Below are 21,927 nucleotides of genomic sequence, written 5' to 3'. Positions count from 1 at the left end.
CGAAGGCGTGGTACAGCTCATGATCCAAAGCATACCACATCATCAGTAAAACACGGCGGAGGCAGTGTGATGGCTTGGGCATGCATGGCTGCCAGTGGCACTGGGTCACTAGTGTTTATTGATGATGTGACATAGGACAGAAGCAGCCGAATGAATTCTGATGTATTCAGAGCCATACTGTGTGCTCAGATCCAGCCAAATGCAGCCAAACTGATTGGTCGTCGTTTCATACTACAGATGGACAATGACCCAAAACATAAAGCCAAAGCAACCCAGGAGTTTATTAAAGCAAAGAAGTGGAATATTCTTGAATGGCCAAGTCAGTCACCTGATCTCAACCCAACTGAACATGCATTTCACTTGTTAAAGACTAAACTTCAGACAGAAAGGCCCACAAACAAACAGCAACTGAAAACCACCAAAGTGAAGGCCTGGCAGAGCATCAAAAAGGAGGAAACACAGAGTCTGGTGAGGTCCATGAGTTGAAGACTTCAGGCAGTCATTGCCAACAAAGGGTTTTCAACCAAGTACTAGAAATGAACATTTTATTTACAATTATTTAATCTGTCCAATTACTTTTGGTCCCTTTAAAAACAGGGTGGCACATGTTAAGGAGCTGAAACTCCTAAACACTTCATCCAATTTTAATGTGGATAACCTCAAATGAAAGCTAAAAGTCTGAACTTCAACTGCATCTGAATTGTTTGTTTAAAATTCATTGTGGTAATGTCTAGAACCGAAATTAGAAAAATGCTGTCTCTGTCCAAATATATATGGACCTAACTGTATATGGATTCTGCTTGTTGACTGTTTCCATAAGCAACCACCAGAATTGTGAATGAAGCTCTACACTATAATACCGACTGTAAGTCAGGACAAGGTAAGTGATACAATACAGTTAGAACTAGATTCATGCAATACTTGAGATCTGCTTAATGCATGTATTTAGCTATGATGGTAAGTGCCTACCTGTTAGCTAACAGCTGGGATCTGGTGCCTGAAGGAGAAGTTAGATAGATAGCCAGGTCTCCTCTGCGTGGGTGTGTAATTGTGATTCGTACGACCACATGTTCCAGATAAATGACATGGTGGTTGACGTTGTCAGCACATCCTGTTGCTTTATACACGGAGCGTACAACATTATCTGGACGAATTGTCCTAAGTAAGATGAAGAATTACGGAAGAGCATGAATACATCACTCAGACAGCGGTCAAACATCACGTTTATTTAGTGCAGCTGTAAGGCTATGTTCCCACGATGAGTATTTGGTGAGTTTTTCATGTTGCACATTTTCTGCACCTATTAAGTAAATTAGGTTACGTTTTTTCATTGCGTCATCGAGTGCATTTTTGACACTGTGTTTTTTATACTTAGGCTATGTGCCCACGTTGCGGAAATGAAGCAGAAAATTTCTGCTTCACTTCTGCATGTCCTTTCCTGGAAAAACGCATGCGCAATTCCGCAAGCGTTTTTGACATGCGGAATTGCCTTGCGTTTTTTATTGCATTGCAAAGGAAATTCCGCATGCGGAAACGCAAAATTAATTAACATGCTGCGGATTTTTGTGCGCATCAAAAACGCTGCGGAAAAATCCGCAGCATGGGCATAGAACTTGCGGAAACTCATTGGGGACCATGGAGTGCGGATTACCAAGCGTTTTACAAGCGTTTCCGCTGCGAAAATTCCGCATCAAATATGCTTGTAAAACGCTACGTGGGCACATACCCTTACTGGTATTTGGCTTTGTCAAAACTTTATTGTTACGGTCATGTGCGGATTACTTGCATTTTGAATGCGTTTCTGACGTACTAAAAATTTTGTACCTGCAAATTTTCGCATCGAATGCAATTCTATGTGAAAAATCTGCACATAAAATTCATTGTACCTGTAAGAGAAATTGATATGTTGTGGATTTGAAACACGCACCGCAGGTCAGTTTACACTGGGTAAAATAAAAGCACAGTGAGCATGAGATTTCTATAAATCCTATCCACTTTACTTGGACTGTAAAATGCTGCGTTTTGGATGCAGCAAAAATACGCAGAGTCAATAACTCCCTCATCGTGGACACACAGCCTTGAGGTTTTTTTTCATGTTACGAAGCAATAGCACATTTTTAGAATTTACCATCAATGTATGATTGGTGGGGGTCCGACCTCTGAGAGGTAAACTGATCACAGTGCTACTTGCCCTTTACAGTTTCCCTGGTACAACTGCTCTCCCAGCTATCCATATATGAACTACGGTAGGTCCCATTTCCTTTAGTAGTGTGCTCTCTATATATGAAGCCTTTATGGTCTATTTAGGACATAACCAGTACAGAGAGCATTCTATATGTATGAAGAGAGATGAAGGAGCTTGATCACACTAGTTCAAATACAGATAGGAGAAACGGACCAAAGAGTGTCATGTCTCAGGCTGGTGCAGCGCAACAATGATGAACCAGGGGGGAGACGAAAGAGATGGCCCATCCAAGGTAAGTAAAAGTCAATAATTCTTTAAGTTGTATCCATTAAAACGACAAACAAGGGATTTAAAACAGACGTGTTTCTGGCGATTACCATGATTAAGGGGGAGTGACTCGCCAGAAACGTGTCGGTTTTAAATCCCTTGTTTGTCGTTTTAATGGATACAACTTAAAGAATTATTGACTTTTCTTTGCCTTGGATGTGTCGTCTCTTGTGTCTTCCCCCTCGTCATTCAGTATGTACATAAGTGATTAATGTACAGGGAACAGTGTAACCTTTACACAACAGAAAATGTATATACCATAACAAAGGTAATATAAAAAGATATAACATTACACTCATTGAGTAGTTGAGTAGCCATTGCCTACTATTACTACAAAATAATCGCTGCACTGCTGTATAATGGTGCTCAAGTAGGGGCCGAACCCACTGTCATACAAAAATAGCCTTGGCACTCAAATATTCAAAGCAGTGAAATTTTATTTGCAGTCCATTAGTGAACATAAAACGTTTCGGTCGCAGTGACCTTCATCAGTTAACGATATTGCAGTATAGTTTGGGGGTTTGGATGTTCAATAGGACATTCCTATGGGGAGCAACTGTTAAGGACCACCTTAATACATGGGACCTGACAGGCTTCACAACGCGGTGTCCACCGCTTGCCTAATATTACTGCCCATTCTCTGATCAGCATGTGTATTCACAGCTGTCATTTACTGAGCATTGGAGAGGACATGTCATTTACTGCCATCATACTCATCTAATTTACAGCACTTTCTTGAAAAAATGATGATAGCCTGGTCAAACATTTTATATCCAGCATGTATATATCTCTGTCACACATCTGACATGTTGATTGTACCATACATGGCGACAAGAGCCATAAACACAATCACCTTGTCAGTAATTGAATTATACATCTGTTGGTTGGGAAACTAAATGGTGGTCAGAATAAAATGTTTTGTATATTACAGAGGGTGTAGATGAAAGCTGTCATGTTCACTTTTTAGTAAAGGAATACATGAAATACGACATATTACTTGATCTGGCGGTCTGTGTTTTCAACGCAAATGTGTTGTGCAGGGACCGTCGTCCATTTCTCTGCTTCGATTACCATGGCTTCGGCATCCATCAAGCCAAATCCATATAGGTGGCTCACTATTGAGTAGAAAAAGAATATGGTATTAATTTGGATTCAAGTATTCCCCCCCAGATATTGTAATGTATTAATACATTAATATTTTGTAAGTGTTAATCGCAAAACAGTATAAACAAAGGTTGCAGTTTGCCTCATCTTAATGAGGCAGCCTCAAAGGGGTTTTCCAGTTTTGGAAAATCTTTGTACCCTAGATATATAGTTTGTTTTAAAGTTTGTTTCCCCGGGTCCAGAGCCGAGTCTCTGCCACTCCTCCCAGTGTCTGCTTTAGTCTGCAGTACTGACGTCACTTCAACAGCGCTGAAGACTCTGAGCAGCTTGTGCCGTCAACTTGGGCAGAGCAAGTTATTGGTTACATTACTATTGATGTGATGTCTGCATTGGAGAAATTAAGAGACATGAGTAGCAGCAGCGAAAATTCAGTGCTGGACTGGGGGCTGGTGAGAAAAAGGACTGTTTGTTAGTTTTAAAACAAACTACAGCTGAGTGACAACGTTTCCGAAACCAGAAAACCCTTTTAAGTTGGCCATGCACATTACACAGCCAATAGATGACTCATTGTTCAGCTGACACCTATCTCTTCCAACTTCCCTATACACAGCAATGCTTGACTTGGCTGAGCGTTCCTATGTTCTCTGTGAGAAATCCACTGCCAGAATAATCTAGCAGTGACTTAGCCCCACTCCGAACTTTATGTCCTCCAGCATAATCTGAGATAGTCAGGAGGCCACCAAACTTTGAACGGTCTTCTGATCCCACTGTCATTGGCCTTTAGGATAATCTATCAGTATTTAACAAGTGTGGGTCCACCCCCAAGTGGCGGAGAATCCTCAGGACAGGGGGCAGCAGCCTTATCTGGAGTACGGATTCCCTCAATATTTATCTGTGTGCACTGATTTGCCTGTATGTGTGGCTATGACTTATACTGCAAGTCAGGCTCATCCAAATAAATTCCTATTTATTTTACCGAGTTGAAGTGGTCCTAGGAAGAGGGGGGGGGTGAACCCTAAACATCTAACTAGATGAAGTATCCCAACCAACACATACAGAAGAGGGTCCCTGTGCAAGAACAATATTTGGGCCCTTTCCAGTCCAATAACTCATCGTAACGCACAATTCCTGCTTTGGAGGTGGTAATGGCCCCCTTACCTCTTGGGCTCCTGTGTGATATGTTTGCCCCTGTCAACCAATACTACCACATATAAGAGGAGTTTTCCAGGACTAAACAGATTATGAGATTTTCGTCAAATAAATCTGGATATAGGACACATTGGGCAAATTTAGACTAGAAAGGGCATCATTAGATTAGACAGTGTGAAATCTTGGACCTTAACTTATTTCTACAATGAACTTCTTTCATACAGCTCATAGATTTTTGTTACTGAATATATGACGCACCATCTAAGCAAAGGCCCAAATGTTTTTGCTTAAAGTGTTTTGTCAAATTTTTGATCAGTCAGTGGCGGTCCTACATCACAGAATTTCCCTTTGTGATGTACTCACAGGTATCTGTGACATAAGAAAGATCATTTTCACTGATACTCCCTTAACAGCCATTAAAATGAGCTGCCATCTGCACACGCTTTACTGCTACTCCTGAGAGGCCATGTTCTGCTTCATGATGTCAATCAAGTTACTAAACTACAAGACATGCACAGAGAGGATAATTCAGCTCACCTATACCAATGTCACAGATCAGACACTCTCACAAATACTGAAGAAAGCACAAATTATGATCCAGCATAAAAAGTCGTTAGTAGAAAACTTCTTTCTTTATTCGGAACTTCTACAAAATCCAAAAATGACACCAGCCACCATAAAATAGCATGACCTTGGGTCATGATTAAGGATTGTTATCTGATTTCGATACAGTAAGTTTTGAAGAACAAACTAATTTTTTAAATTGGGGCTGGATCACACTGTGTGTACTTGTTATTAAAACCTACTATCTCATTTGTATATCAAATCCTCATTGAATGCGTAAAAGGCAATAATGTATTTGTGTTTCTGGCCAAGATCAAGAAAAAATGACCATAATAATGAACCACCAGCTAAATTTTAGAATTAACAAGCTAAATGTGCAAGCTATTTCCAGTCCCAGTAATAACAATCACGCTATTGTAATCATTTATTCTTCTAGTAATAATAGCAATAATGAGAGTTCAAGATTTCCGATCATTCTAATTTCGCACTGTCAAAGAATGAATAGTCAAGAGAGCAATCTAAACCGCGAAGAAATCGTTTTCTTAAAAAATAGACAAAGAAGGTAAAGGACAATACTCAAGAACTATATAAGCAAAAAAAAAATCATAAAGGATGTCTAGACATGGGCCAACATTACTTCTTCAAAGCTCTGGCCTGCATGCTGAGGTGTGCAGCTGCAGGTATTTAAAGATTGGGACCACCTCGGAGAATAAGAATGTAATGTGTGCAGCGGTGGGAAGGTGAAAATGAACCTATGTGTCACATACTTTCATCACTATGTAGGTAAAACACTTCCGATACCTCGTGGTCTTAAAGAACTACACTCACACGGCACACATTCTGGACCAGAGCTGGACACATCATCAGCAGCTTTCACTGTCATCTTTCACAAGAACAGACAGAAAACCCAAACGCCAAGAGAAAAATGATCCTTAACAATATATTGTTTGTTTCATTATATATCAATTAAAAACCATGCTGAACACAAAATGGTCTCAAGAAGGATTCAGCAAATCCATATCGGTGGGGGCAAATCACATCCCTTCAAATATCACCAATCATTTAGAGTTTTAATCGGGTTAGAATAAGGTATGGACAGTACATGTAATCACAGTGGTACACTAATATAATAAAGCCCAGTCAACCCCAATATTGTCAGCTAAGAGTACCCAAACAGTCCGGTAAAATAGCATTTGGGTCCTGGGCTTTAGGAAGGCTCAAAAGGTCCATCTGGCCATATGAGAAGACCAGTACTTTTTAAGACCTGTGATAAATGGGGATCCTTGTGAAGATTTTGTATTGGGGCTGATGATCTTCAAGTTATGCCAATGGCTTTGCGCTCAATGGAGGTCTAGCTATACAGCAGGACTACCAAAGCATTTCAAGTAATTTGCTTCCTCTTAGAGTCTATTGTATAATTATCAGTAAGTTTACTAAGTAAATATAGACACAAATGAAATAATTCATATTCCTTGCCTAGTTCCTCGTTTTCTATCAAATATTGAGGGGGGTCCTTTGTGTGTGGCGCGCATTGGATCATCTGTTAATCTTGATATTCCTTGCCTAGTAACTCGTTTCCTATCAAATATTGAGGGGGGTCCTTTGTGTGTGGCGCGCATTGGGTCATCTGTTGTTCTTGATATTCCTTGCCTAGTAGCTCGTTTCCTATCGAATATTGAGGGGGGTCCTTTGTGTGTGGCGCGTATTGGATCATCTGTTGTTCTTGATATTCCTTGCCTAGTAGCTTGTTTCCTATTGAATATTGAGGGGGGTCCTTTGTGTGTGGCGCGCATTGGATCATCTGTTATTCTTGATATTCATTGCCTAGTAGCTCGTTTCCTATAGAATATTGAGGGGGGTCCTTTGTGTGTGGCGCGCATTGGATCATCTGTTGTTCTTGATATTCCTTGCCTAGTAGCTCGTTTCCTATCGAATATTGAGGGGGGTCCTTTGTGTGTGGCGCCCATTGGATCATCTTTTATTCTTGATATTCCTTGCCTAGTAGCTAGTTTCCTATTGAATATTGAAGGGGGTCCTTTGTGTGTGGCGCCCATTGGATCATCTGTTGTTCTTGATATTCCTTGCCTAGTAGCTAGTTTCCTATTGAATATTGAAGGGGGTCCTTTGTGTGTGGCGCCCATTGGATCATCTTTTATTCTTGATATTCCTTGTCTAGTAGCTTGTTTCCCATTGAATATTTAGGGGGGTCCTTTGAGTGGGGCGCGCATTGGGTTATCTGTTGTTCTTGATATTCCTTGCCTAGTAACTCGTTTCCTATCAAATATTGAGGGGGGTCCTTTGTGTGTGGCGCGCATTGGATCATCTGTTGTTCTTGATATTCCTTGCCTAGTAGCTTGTTTCCTATTGAATATTGAGGGGGGTCCTTTGTGTGTGGCGCGCATTGGATCATCTGTTATTCTTGATATTCATTGCCTAGTAGCTCGTTTCCTATCGAATATTGAGGGGGGTCCTTTGTGTGTGGCGCGCATTGGATCATCTGTTATTCTTGATATTCCTTGCCTTGTAGCTGGTTTTCTATCAATTATTGTGGGGAGTCCTTTGTCTTTCTCCGTTATTGCTTACCAAAGCATTACACAAATAAGTTTGATGGTGGGCCAGAGGGAAGCTGCTTTCAGGATCTGACAAGATACTATTGAGTACACATTATTGATGCCTTGCAATATGGCATTACAAATCCTTGCTTTGTACTCACCAATGAACAGGGGACATGCTCTATTTTAATCTTTTAGTTATACAATAATATAACATAAGAGTTCATACTTTCGACCATAAAGCCTGAAATTAAGGTTTAATGTAATTGTTCACTGACTCAATCAGTGTTACAAACCAATACAGAAAATTTTGTAAATTCTAAAATTTCTTGCTCTACTTTATCACAACCAGGTATTAAAAATAAACAAAGGTTTTGCATTAAAATCATTAACATTGTTCATTAAAAGGGTTATCCGCTATTAGAAAATAGAAAAACTGATGGCTTATCCTTTGGTGTGCCGCGGCCACTTTAAACAAGGTATCAGAAGGGGTGATGTAAATAGGACTCCCACCGATCCAGGCCTTTTTCAAGCCCCTCTTAAGCCCCCGTCACACTAAGCGAGATCGCTGCTGAGTCACAAGTTTTGTGACGCAACAGCGACCTCAGTAGCGATCTCACTACGTTTGACACTTAGCAGCGACCAGGCCCCTGCTGTGAGATCGCTGGTCGTGTCGGAATGGTCTGGACATTTCTTTGATCGTTGAGGTCACGCTGGGTAGCATGCATCGGTGTGTTTAACACCTTACCAACGACCTTGTTGACGACTCAGAAACAGAAACACATAGGCGTGCATCGTTATACAGATCGTTACGGGTCGCCGCATCGTTGCTGCGTCGTTGGGAAGATCTGACTGTTTGACATCTCACCAGTGACCACATAGCGACGCAGCAACGATCCCTGCCAGGTCGTATCGTTGTCGGGATCGTTGTAGCGTCGCTTAGTGTGACGGGGCCTTTACACATTAGATGGCTGTTGGCCGAACTTCCGTCTGGCCGATCGAATACTCACTTGGCCGAGTGCTCCCGTATTCTCTATGAGAGAGCCACTGCCAGACATGTCTGGCGGCAGCTTATGTCAGGAAGAACGAAAGGATCGCCAGTTCAAAATTAGACATGTTGGATACTTAACCCCTTAATGACTGGAGCATTTTCCGTTTTTACATTTTCGTTTTTTACTCCCCTTCTTCCCAGAGCCAGAACTTTTTTATTTTTCATTCAATATTGCCTTGTGAGGGCTTATTTTTTGCGGGACAAGTTGTATTTTTGAAAGACATTACTGTTTTTACCATATCATGTACTGGAAAACGGAAAAAAAATTCCAAGTGCGGAGAAATTGCGAAAAAAATGCAATTTCACAGTTGTTTTTCCTTTTTTTTTTTTTAACACGTTCACTGAATGCTAAAACTAACCTGCCACTATTATTCTCCAGGTCAGTAGGAGTTCGTAGCCACCAAACATGTATAGGTCCTTTTTTATTTAAGTGGTGAAAAAAAATCCAAAGTTTGCTTTAAAAAAAATGTCGTAATTTTCTGAGACCCGTAGCGTCTCCATTTTTCGTGATCTAGGGCTGGGTGACGGCTTATTTTTTGTGCGCCGAGCTGACGTTCTTGATATCATTTTGGGATAAATCCGATGTTTTGCTGCAATGCTGCGGCGACCAAAAAAACATAATTCTGGCGTTTGGAATTTTTTTCTCGCTACGCAGTTTACCAATCGGATTAATTCTTTTTTTATATTGATAGATAGGGCAATTCTGAATGCGGCAGTACCAAATATATGTATGTTTTTTTTTTTTTATTATTTTATTTTGAATGGGGCAAAAGGGGGGTGATTTAAAGTTTTACATTTTTTTTATTTTTTTAATATTTTTAAAAACTTTTTTTTACACTTTCTGCATGCTTCAATAGTCTCTATAGGAGATTAGAAGCAGCAGTTTTCTGATTGCTTCTACTGCATACAGGTGATGAGCAGATCGTCTGTATGCAGTAGAAATGCTCATGTGCTATGAGCGCCGACCACTAGGTAGCGCTCATAGCAATCTTTACATGACAACCACAGGGGTCTGCTGCAGACCCCAGGTTGCCATGCCCACCCAAGTGACGGGGTCACTGATGGGCGGGGTAAGTGACGCGCTTCCGGCGCGGAGCTGTTAAATGCCGCTGTCAAAGATTGACAGCAGCATTTAACTGGTTAACATCCGCGGGTGGATCGCGATTCCACTCGCGGCTGTTGCGGGCACATGTCAGCTGTATAAATCAGCTGACATGTGCCCGGTTCAGCGTGGGCTCAGTGCAGGAGACCCCACTGAACTGGCCTTTCCGACATGGTGCATACTATTACTGACCAGGTCGGAAAGGTGCTAAAGGGGTGGTCCGAAGTTCAAAATAATTTTCCACCTAAAATCCAATCTATTTAGTGCCATAACCTAAACTATTTTCTAATATACTTCAATTAAAAATCCCCTATCCTTCCCTAATTAAAATAACTTCTTTTCTATTTTTCTTTTTGACTTGCTTTTTGATGACTGTTTGAGAATCCCAGGGTATGCTGAAATACTCAAATGAAGCGTCATCAGTGGTCGTTGCTGCAGCCCTTGCCCCCTCCCTGAAACAAAGCGTTATCATCAGTGACGCTCATTTCAGGGATTGGGCCAATTTCAGCATGCTGTATGATATACACAAAGACAGCGTGCTCCCATGCCGGCTCAGATCAGCAGTAACGAGTCGGTAGCAGAAAGTGTTGTCAGAATACCAGGTGTGCAGAGATCAGCACAGCCCCTCAAGTGACATCACTGGTCTCTGCACGCCAGGTATTCTGACAACGTGCTCACTTGTCGGCTCGTTACTGCTGATCTGAGCCAGCGAGAGAGTACGCTGTCATTGTGCACATCACACAATGCACATCGCGCTGGAACTAGACCAGCCCCTGAAACAAGCGCCAATGATGATGCTTCATTTTAGGGAGGGGGCAGGGGCTGTGGCAGTGACCGCAGCCTCTGCACCCTGATGATGCTTCGTTTGAGTATCTCAGCATGCACAATGGATTCTCAAACAAAGCATAGTCAAAAAGGAAGTGGAAAAAAAATGCAAAAGCAGTTAGTGTAGTTAGGGAAGGATAGGGAATTTTTAATTCAAGTATACTAGAAAATAATGTATATTATGACACTAAATAGGGATTTAAGAGGAAAATTAATTTGGACTTCGGACCATCCCTTTAACTTACCGAACAAACAATTTTCTGTGGCTTCCATACACATTAGACTGTCGTCCGAACCCATTGTTATGGATGGGTTTGGCTGACATTGGTCTAATTCATATGGGAGGCTTGGGCTTCAGAATAGGATATCAAGTTTAAAGACCTAGAAAACCCTTTTTAATGATTGCAATATTAATAGTACCAGCCTCCCTTAGATCTATGGAAATTTGCTCCTTCAATGCCATTTGGTTTATCACATTTATTGAATATGCTCCAAAATGCTTCCTGGTAGGCACTTCTAGCATACATCCATGCTGCCATCTGGGCATCTACCACTGAAATACACATGTTATCTGACAGTTCTTGCTCTTGCATTTAGTAATAATGAGATATATATCGGTGTGCATGGATCGCCTTATAAACAAGCCAGCAAACGGATCTAAAACACAGTAAAATCAATGGGCAGAAGCAGGCAGGCTGAGAATAACTAGCTGATACTAACTCCACTAACAATGGTCCAGCCGGCATAAACCTCCAACCTTCAGAAACCTATTGATGTCATTTCCATCATGATGCCGTGTTCTGGCAGAGAAAGACAAGCCTGGAACCCTGTAGCCTCATCTTTAATCTTTGCAGTGTTCTTATGATGTACATGACATACGGCAAAACCTTTTTGATTTTTGAGATGTGAGTTTTCTGTTTCCCTGGCAACTGTGGACTTTAATGTTTTTTATCAATATGAAACTATTCATATTTCTTACAAAAGTCTTCTATTTGTAGAGGGCTAGGCATAAATCTCTGAATTAAACAGTGGTAATAGGCAGGTTCTGACCCATTAATGGGCTCCAGACAGCATTATAATAAAATACTATATGTAATTCATGTTAGCAGGAACGCAATAATGTGGTTACCATTATATTCACTAAAACTATGTTCACATCATGTCAGAGCCCTTGCTTTAGCTTAAAAAGTAGGAAAAAATCATAGTGTATGGTATGGGAGATCTCATTTATATGTATAAATACATGTGTGGTCAATACATGGGACTGGTACATGACTTATTCCTTCCAAAACTTTACAAAGGACCAGGGGACCTTCATTATGTGTGGAATAAAGGCGATTCCAGTAGCTAAATAGGAAAGGGTTCTTTACAGTCAGAGCAGTCAGACTGTGGAATGCTCTACCACAAGAGGTGGTAATGGCAGACACTATAACAGCTTTTAAAAAAGGGTTGGATGATTTTATCAAATCAAATGGTACTGGGGGTTATAAATAATTTAGTGATAGAGAATGTTTAACTGGTGGAGAAAGATTTAACTTCATGGACATATTTATTTTTTCAACCTATATAACTATATACACCAAACGTGTCCACCGACCTTATTTTGGCCTCAATCAGGATAGTATACATCAGTATACCCAACGGTGTAACTATTGTGGGTGCTGGGTTTGTAGATGCACCCAGACAACAGAATATAATGCCCAAAATTAGAGCTAATTATATCATTGTTTCTAAAGTTAAAAGATGAAAAACAGACATAACATTTTCTAATTTCGGCAAGCCTTCGTCAGGGGGCCTGCCGATACGCGCGTAGGGGTGACACCAACCCCCCCTTTTCCCTCTTGGAGATATCATCGGTACCTGTTACTTGGGTAACTATTGGTTATCTATATGCTCTCCCTATCCATCGGCTTACTGCCCTTTGACTTTTTCCTGTAGTCCCAATATAATTCTACCCTATTCAACACTAATTATTTTTTACTATATGCTTATAGTTAGCTATGGTCTATTCTGTTAACTACATATAATCAGGTACTTGGGAATTGTCCCTTTCGACGATGACACTTTGATATATGTGGTCTTGATGTCATTACTATACATCTCTAAATTGTTAACCATACAGGGTTATTGAGGGGTTTATGGTGTCCTGTTCTTTTATTCACACATATGGCACTTTGTGCCTTTAAGCTCTATGGTATTTATGTAACTTTATTATATGTGTACTTAATAAAAAAAAAAATTCTATGCTTATTTGGGGCTCTGTTGTCGCTCAGTTTTCTTCTCTAATTTTTCTATGTTCTATTGCGATGCCCTTTTTAGTTCCATTCCCATGTCTGCATACTAGCATTTTGTGATTGACACTATAATGCGGGCGTTTCTGTGGTATATCCTTTCTATAAAACTATGACAGTGGCAGCAATGTCATATGAAGGCAACGAAAGAGTGACTGGCAAATAAAACTGTAAATAGATATATGCAGAGATATGTACTGTTCAATCCACTTGTCTTTATCTCCCAAGTCTTTGCAAAATGATTCAGCAAGTGAAAAAAATGTTTTAAATGTGTTTAGGGACCTCATTTAGGAGGACCCTACCCTAGACCATGTCTACATGCATGAGGGACAGTACAGTCATGTAGTCCAAGCGTTGGCAAACTTATAGAGTAACCATTTTTTTTCTTTTTAATAAATCAATAGTACAGGTGGAAATAAGCAACTTTGTAATATATCCTGTTAGAGAATTCTGCTTTTTTCACCTCCTGGACTGAACTTTCATTTCCAAAATTCTCAATTCCCAGGTAAAATGTGTCTTCAGTGAATGCAGATTTTCTCTTTACGGAGATAGGAGATGAAGTTGGTGCTCATAAAGTTCTATGGAGAACTGTACCTGTCGTTGCAGGTGAACATGCAGGAGAATGTCCGTTCTTTCTCCAGCTCGTCCTCTTACCAAAACATTTTAAAAGCACCAACTGTCATCTCCTGTCTCAGTAATAGTAAAACCTGTCATCACGGAGTACATTTTACAGATTTACATGCACGATGCCGCTCTGTAGTCTACGGCAGTGCTTCTCAAACTGTGAGGCTGGCCTAGTCTGTGAGGTTCCCCCTAGTTGTTGGTGTGGTAAAGCTGAACAATCCTTTCTATGGCTGCAACAATTTCTTGTTTTACAACATAATCGATTTAGAATAATAATAAAAAATAGTCTATTATTATTTCATTGGGTTCAGGAGACAAAAGAAGTAACATAAGATATTTTTCATTTTAGTTTAGACTCTTACAACACATGGTGAGGCACACACCCTCTTTGTGTGTTATTTTATAGGAATTGCAAAAATAACTGAGTACACTTGGATAACACATAATTGTAATTAATTATGTATACTTATCAAATCCTTGTACTGTTTTCTAGATAGATGTATAGTCACCCTACTTAGTACCCTCTGTTTGCCTCCCGCTCTCTCCTCCACTCAATCGGCATTCCATTCCTCCTTCTTCAAGATGGTATTGGACGGGGATTGTAGTAGTAACTCTAAACTGCACCCCCCACCCGCCTTTACCAGGTGTGTTCTAGGCTTACCAATGCCACAGTGGTGGCCATCTTAAAAGCAGGAGGAATGAAACGCAAATCTGAGAGGTGGTGGCAGCGGGTGGCAATGGTGGGCATCAGGAATAATAAGTATACATGAGAAATGTTTGGGCATTTTTAAGTCCAATTGGGGAGAGTCAAGGACACTCATGTCGCCCTTAAGAGCCACTTTCTATAGATGCCCATCAGCCACCATCCATATGCAAATCATGGCTTAACAGTAATAAAATAAAAATATGCGTAATTAATTACCCAGTATCTCTCTGGCTGCATAGTTTATAGCTGGAGAAACAAGGGGATAATGTCTCCTTTATGTTTCAAGCATAGGCTTCAAAAACAATGCTGCTGGGTGAAGAAACCTAAGGCTGGGAGAGTTAAGATGTAGCCTGCATCACAGGGGGTATGATAGCGCCTCTTACTCAGCTCCTGTAGATATGCCTGCCAGGCACAATCTGATGGTATGATAGATACAAACTGCTCCTTTTATAGCTTCATACCTTTCGTGAATGTTATCAAGCAGAAATATTGCCTATGGCAGTCACTGCATGACATTACTTCACATGAGGAAGTCGTCCTAAATAATATCTTAATCATAAATACTTATTTTGCACCAGTTAAGAGAAAACCCCTCTGTGTAGGCATAAATCATGCAACAAATGTAAGTATTTTAGTTGCTTCATTTGGAAACTATGCAAGCATTTACTGAAAATACATTTTAGAGACTATTTGACCACAGTGCGAAATCCTAGCTGGGCTTCGAACTCCTTGTCTCGACCCCATACCAACACTGTACTCATACTGCTGTGTTCTTCCATTATCTAATCTGATCCTCAGCTGTTTCCCTCATTGTACTGTATATTTTCTATTATTTTTTTTCAGTTCTTTGGCTCTATATTTGTTCCCCTATGTACAATAATTTAGCATTAGCCCCTATATCAAGCAGCCGCACAGGAGCCCAAAAGATAATCAAGTGGAATTGTGCATTATAATGAGTTACAGTATATCTGCCTACATGGTTGATATGTTTTTTATTTTCCTTTTTTCCCTTCTTGGCTGGTAGTACAGTACCCAGTACCAATATATCATGTGTGACAGTGTATATATACAGTGGTGACCAAAAGTTTTGCATTTTTTTTTAAAGTGTGATTACTTCTGTCTGGTTGTTGTGATGCCATTTTCCTGGTGACTTTAGTAAACCGGAAGCAAATGGTTGTCAGGTATAAGGACAAAAATTGTGTTTGACATCGTTTTATTCCTTTATGTGTTAGTTTTCAACATTTGCTGGGCCAAATGTTTTGCATGTTTTGTCATGGGTAGTCGAATTTTGCCTACTTTTCTTTTCTTCGTTTTTTTGTGTGTTTTTAGGTTAAAACATGGCAAAGACAAAGCCAAATTTATCTCCAGATGTCAGGAAGCTTATTATTCTGAGAGTGAAGTCAGGCAAAAGCCAAAAAGAGGTAGCTATGGAATTCATCTGTACTCAGAGTCAAGTGTCACATATATTAATGAAAGAAAAAGAAGGTTATGGAACAGCTGACAAACCTAGAAGTGGACGACCACGGAAAACTTCCTCCAGAGTTGATCATATTATTAAGAAAAAGTCAGTATCTAATGTCCATAAAAGTGCTGTACAGATTTGGCACGAAATAAACGAAGAATATGGGGTCAAAGTGAGTCGCCAAACTGTGGTGCGACGGCTAAGAGCAGTAGAGTTGAATGCACGAGTTCCAGTCAAGATGTCTTTCATCTCTGCAAAGAACTGGAAGGTCCGACTTGAGTTTGCCAAAGAACATAGCCAATGGTAATAGACAGTTTGGTCTAAGGTGTTGTGGTCTGATGAATCCAAGTTCAATCTGTTTGATAGTGATGGCAAGCACTATATATAATGCTCAATTTGAAAACGTAATGATGTAAGGAACCAAACACCTACAGTGAAACCTGGTGGGGGTAATGTCATGGTTTGGGGCTGCTTTTCTGCATCTGCCATTGGCCCTCTGCAAAGAATTGATGGAAATATGAATGCTACCATGTACAAGGATATACTGGAGAATGTAGTGCTGCTGTGGCGCCCCTGCGGGTCCAGTTGCCACACAGGTATTGCATCTCAGCCAAAGGTGTGGTACCCCACTCTCAGGTAAGGAGGGAGCACTAGCCGGGACCCAACCACTCATATCCAACACTACACCACTCCTGAGGGAGGGTCCAGATAGCTCCTGAGGGAGAGCACAGACCCGGTCCCTGACTGGAGGGTGGAACAAAGTAGAGGAGGTGGGTGGAGGAAGTAGTTCAGGAGAGCACTGAAGGAAGAGTCGAAAAGAAGGGTAGAAACATCTAGAAGGGGCCATTCCTGGTTCCAGTCCTTGGAGCAGGAGTTCTGTCAGTTTTGACGGCGAAGGGGCCCAGACAAATGGGCCCAGGAGGAGAGTTAAGAGAGAAGACGGGAGCAGTGAGAGGGGCTCCAGAGAGAGAAGGGATCCTAGGGGAACGGCGAGTGTGGGAAGTCACCCGTGCGCCCGAGTTCACACTGACCGTGGAGGGAACAAGGCCGCAGGAGGGGATCAGCTCCAGACTAGTGGAGTACTTTAAGGCTCAGCTAGCAAACGGGAGGTTGTGGTATCTTCATGTGCCGTAGCCAAAATCCACACACATTCGCTGAAAAGGTGGCCTTATAGGACAAAGGGGACAGACAGGACGTCGCCCAACAAGGCCCGCGGCCACTGGCTCGGGACACTGTGTGAGGCGTAGGGCAGGAGGGCGAGAACCAGCGCAGAGAGACGACCTGGAAAGGTACTCAAAAGGGGGTCCCGTTCAAGTGCACCCAAGTTATCTGAGAGTTGGCTGGATCACTTCCCCGGAGGACAAAGGACGACGTGGGCGGTTACAGACCAGTAACTGTAACCTGGAGAACTTGACAACTGTGAGTAAATACCCGAAGACTGCACCCTCCTTGAATAATTGCTACGCCATCACCTGCCTTGCACTACACCAGCAACATCTACCTCTATAAAATCCACTATATACTGCCCTGGAGCTTAGCTCTACCCGTGGAGAGCTGAACCAACTCTGCTGCGTCACCATCAGCCCCAGTGGATCTGCACCGCAGCGGCGGCCCCATATAGCCACATACCGCGGGTGGCGTCACGAACATTATCCCCAAATCTTTATTTCCTCAAATTGACTTTTCACTTTATTTGAAGTGAAAAGTGGCCCTGGGCCACGGACCGGATCACTGCCACCGTGACTACCCCAGAAAGGACCGGCCTGGCCACCAAGTACCCCACGGCCCCAGGGGGTGCGTCACTGCCACATGGTAAAACCAAAGTAGGCAGGGGATGAAAATTCCAGCAAGACAATGATCCTAAGCACACATCTAATTTAGTCAAAAACTGGTTAGCAAAGAAAAATGTTCAGCTGTTGCAATGACCAAGCCAATCAAGCCAAGCCCTATAGAGCACCTTTGGGATGAGGTAGGGTGACGAGTTGGGGTCCATACCCATAGCAATAAAGATTAATTGTTTGCAGATTTGCAAATGGAATGGAGCAAGATCCCTCAAGATGTCTTGAATACCCTAGTGGCTCAATGCCCTGTCAGTGTGGTGTGATGCAGTAATTACAGCAAGAGGTTATGCTACAAAATACTAACTTATGGCATTGTAAACAATGAATTACTCTTCATGTTGTGATCAATAAATAGTATATGCAAAACTTTTTGCAGTCAGTTTTCTTTAATTAAATGGCCATACCTATATTCAAAAGCATTTTGGTTAAAAATAAGGTCTTGCATGATGACAACTTCATGCACTTTCAATTCAGCACCAGGAAAATGACATCACAACAACCAGACAGAAGTAATCACACTTTAAAAAAAATGCAAAACTTTTGGTTGCCACTATATATATGTATATATATACACAGTATGCACACACACATATATATATATGTATATATATATATATATATATATATATATATATATATATATATATAGTAGCCTATTAAAGTATTTTTAAAAGGGTGAAAGTGCATAGTAACTATTCTGTGTTAGATTACTCAAGCCTTTGTCAGAGTTCTTAGGGGACATTTATCATTTATCACATAACATATTAATTCTCTATGGGGCTGACAGACAGCGTTGAGCACTGAATTTGGCCATTTCTATTAGGGTGCATTTACTGCAGCTGATTATTGTGAAAACCCTCATTCAGCTGTCAAAATTATTTTTAAACTGCCTTAAAAATCATTATTCTCAGCAGCACATTGTTCTGTTTAAGAGGACATGTTATTCTGAAAACAATAAAAGCTTGTGAGCACGAGAACGATTATCGATTGTCTATGTGCATGGGAAATGCGGTCAGTCTACCTAAACAGGCTGATAAGCGACTGCCAATTGTCAAACACGTTGTTGTTTCCCGATATCTGGCCTTAGGGTGGGTTTACACTAGCCAATGATGACCGTAAATCAACCTTTTATCGTTTTATCTGGGACTTTAGGGTTTTTTTTTGCTATGGGGCTAAGAAATTACAGGCAGCTATTTGCTAACTAACTGCCTGATCTGCCCGGCACCGATCGATGCTGGCTCAGCGTGGTCACGGACCAATCCTTCTAGCAATTCTCTTGCTTGTGCTGTCAATTCGAAAGAGCAGCTGCTTCTCTTCCACTCTGCTTCGTCGATGGGGCATCACTGCCAATGTGATCCTGAGAGGCAGTTGGGCTCCCTGCTGTCTAACTAACAGCATGACTTGGATAGTGATGCCTCGTCGACAGAGCAGACCACAAGAGAAAGGGCTACTCTGTCAATGTGACAACAGCAGAGCCAAGAGAATTGCCAGGAGGCGCGGTCCGTGACCACTAGACAGAGCAGGCTGGAATAGAAGGTGCTGCTCTGTTGACCTGAGGTGAAATGAAGCAGGAGAATCACCGCCTGAGCAGGCAGAGATCATCATTGGGCAGAACAGGCTGGTAGTTAGACGTTCTTAGCCAAAAAGGAAAAATTAACCAGAGATAACTCCTTTAAATGTTTGCCTGTTGGCCATCATTAAATTTGTCAGTGTAAAATTAACCCTTAGTCGCATAGACCAGAGCTTCTCAAACTGTTTCTACTGGGAGGTGAGAGGTAGTCTGAAGAATAATACAAAAAAATAATAATAAAAAACAAAAACAAAACCTGTTTCTACTGGATCTCACCAGACAAACCTAGAGTCATGGCCAAAAGTTTTGAGAATGACACCAAAATTATATTTTCACATGATCTGCTGGCCTCTGGTTTTTATTAGTGTTTATCTGATGTTTATATCACATACAGAAATATAATTGCAATCATATTATGAGTATCAATAGGTTATATTGACAGTTAGAATGAGTTAATGCAGCAAGTCAATATTTGCAGTGTTGCCCCTTCTTCTTCAAGACCTCTGTAACTCTCCCTGGCATGCTCTCAACTTTTGGACCAAATCCTGACTGATAGCAGTCCATTCTTGCATAATCAATGCTTGCATTTTGCCAGAATTTGTTGGTTTTTGTTTGTCCACCCGTCTCTTGATGATTGACCACAAGTTCTCCATGGGATTAAGATCTGGGGAGTTTCCAGGCCATGGACCCAAAATCTCTATGTTTTGTTCCATGAGCCATTTAGTTATCACCTTTGCTTTATGGCAAGGTGCTCCATCATGCTGGAAAAGGCATTGTTGGGCGCCAAACTGCTCTTGGACGGTTGGGAGAAGTTGCTCTTGGAGGACATTCTGGTACCATTCTTTATTCATGGCTGTGTTTTTAGGCAAGACTGTGAGTGAGCCGATTCCCTTGGCTGAGAAGCAACCCCACACATGAATGGTTTCAGGATGCTTTACAGTTGGCATGAGACAAGACTGGTGGTAGCGCTCACCTCTTCTTCTCCGAATAAGCTGTTTTCCAGATGTCCCAAACAATCGCAAAGGGGATTCATCAGAGAAAATGACTTTGCCCCAGTCCTCAGCAATCCACTCCCTGTACCTTTTGCAGAATATCAGTCGGTCCCTGATGTTTTTTCTGGAGAGAAGTGGCTTCTTTGCTGCCCTCCTTGAAACCAGCCCTTGCTCAAAGAGTCTCCGCCTCACAGTGCGTGCAGAAGCACTCACACCAGCCTGCTGCCATTCCTGAGCAAGCTCGGCACTGCTGGTAGTCCGATCCCGCAGCTGAAACAGTTTTAAGATATGGTCCTGGTGCTTGCTGGTCTTTCTTGGGCGCCCTGGAGCCTTTTTAACAACAATGGAAGCTCTCTCCTTGAAGTTCTTGATGATGCGATAGATTGTTGACTGAGGTGCAATCTTTGTAGCTGCGATACTCTTCCCTGTTAGGCCATTTTTGTGCAGTGCAATGATGGCTGCACGTGTTTCTTTAGAGATAACCATGGTTAACTGAAGAGAAACAATGATACCAAGAACCAGCCTCCTTTTAAAGTGTCCAGCGATGTCATTCTTACTTAATCATGACTGATTGATCGCCAGCCCTGTCCTCATCAACACCCACACCTGTGTTAATGGATCAATCACTAAAACGATGTTAGCTGCTCCTTTTAAGGCAGGACTGCAATGATGTTGAAATGTGTTTTGGGGGTTAAAGTTCATTTTCTGGGCAAATATTGACTTTGCAAGTACAATAATTGCTGTTAAGCTGATCACTCTTTGACATTCAGGAGTATATGCAAATTGCCATTACAAAAAATGAAGCAGTAAACTTTGGAAAAATTACTATTTGTCTCATTCTCAATACTTTTGGCCATGACTGTACATAATACCCATATGTCACCTAACAGATCAAGCTAATGCACCTGTAGCGACGTTTCAGGGTCCTGATTGAGAAAGTGGGAGGACCCTCGAAACGTTGAAACAGGTGCAGACCTACTACACGTCAAGCAGCGTCTATGTCTCTATACTTGCTCATCAGAGTAAACAGATTGTCTACACCGGATTTTGTGGATTTATCACACTGTGGTGATTTACTGTCTATGAACTGACTCCATTTTTAAAATGTAATGATGGAAATATAAGCTATTTTTGGAAAAACAGATATATGGAAAAAGTTTGATGTGTTTTATGCAGTTTTTGTGCAATTGGTGACTTAAATGCATCCTACATTATTACTGATAAATCTCCAAATTGTACTTATAGGGCAGAACAAAACAATAGCAAAGTAGACCAGGACAACCAAGTTGCTGGGCTTCTTATGTCACCATCTTTATCCTATCAAAATGTTATCTACTGTGGGAAAATGCCTTCATATACATTAGACTAAAGTCGGCCAAACCTGCCAATATCGCTTCGATCTTGTGAATGTGTAATGTGTATGGGACCCTCCCAGCTCTCCCCTGACAGATAATGACATAAAGGCATGTCAGAGTTACAAGGGCTGATCCTTTAGTTCTCCGGGAGCTAAGCCACTGCCAGAGGAGTCTGGCAGCAGCCCTGTCATATAGAAATCAGGAACACTTTGTCGCGCTGAGCATTC

General features: G+C 41.4%; 1 protein-coding gene across 4 annotated transcripts in view; it reads right to left on the bottom strand.

Annotated features, from left to right (window-relative positions):
* PCSK5 (proprotein convertase subtilisin/kexin type 5) overlaps window positions 1–21,927 on the bottom strand; it is a 955,602-nt gene that overhangs the window by 482,847 nt on the left and 450,828 nt on the right. For all 4 annotated transcript variants that reach the window (XM_073670684.1, XM_073670697.1, XM_073670703.1 and 1 more), the window contains exons 11-12: window positions 3,510–3,627; window positions 970–1,158 (exon numbers count right to left, since the gene is read on the bottom strand). In XM_073670684.1, coding sequence (XP_073526785.1) covers window positions 970–1,158; window positions 3,510–3,627 — 307 coding nt within the window. The remainder of the gene's footprint in view (window positions 1–969; window positions 1,159–3,509; window positions 3,628–21,927) is intronic.

Source organism: Phyllobates terribilis, unplaced genomic scaffold (assembly GCF_046119375.1).
Source record: "Phyllobates terribilis strain yellow unplaced genomic scaffold, ASM4611937v1 Scaffold_1__5_contigs__length_1240528914, whole genome shotgun sequence".
Taxonomy (NCBI): domain Eukaryota; kingdom Metazoa; phylum Chordata; class Amphibia; order Anura; family Dendrobatidae; genus Phyllobates; species Phyllobates terribilis.
Note: the sequence above shows the minus strand (reverse complement) of the source record. Positions and strands in the feature narration are given on the sequence as shown.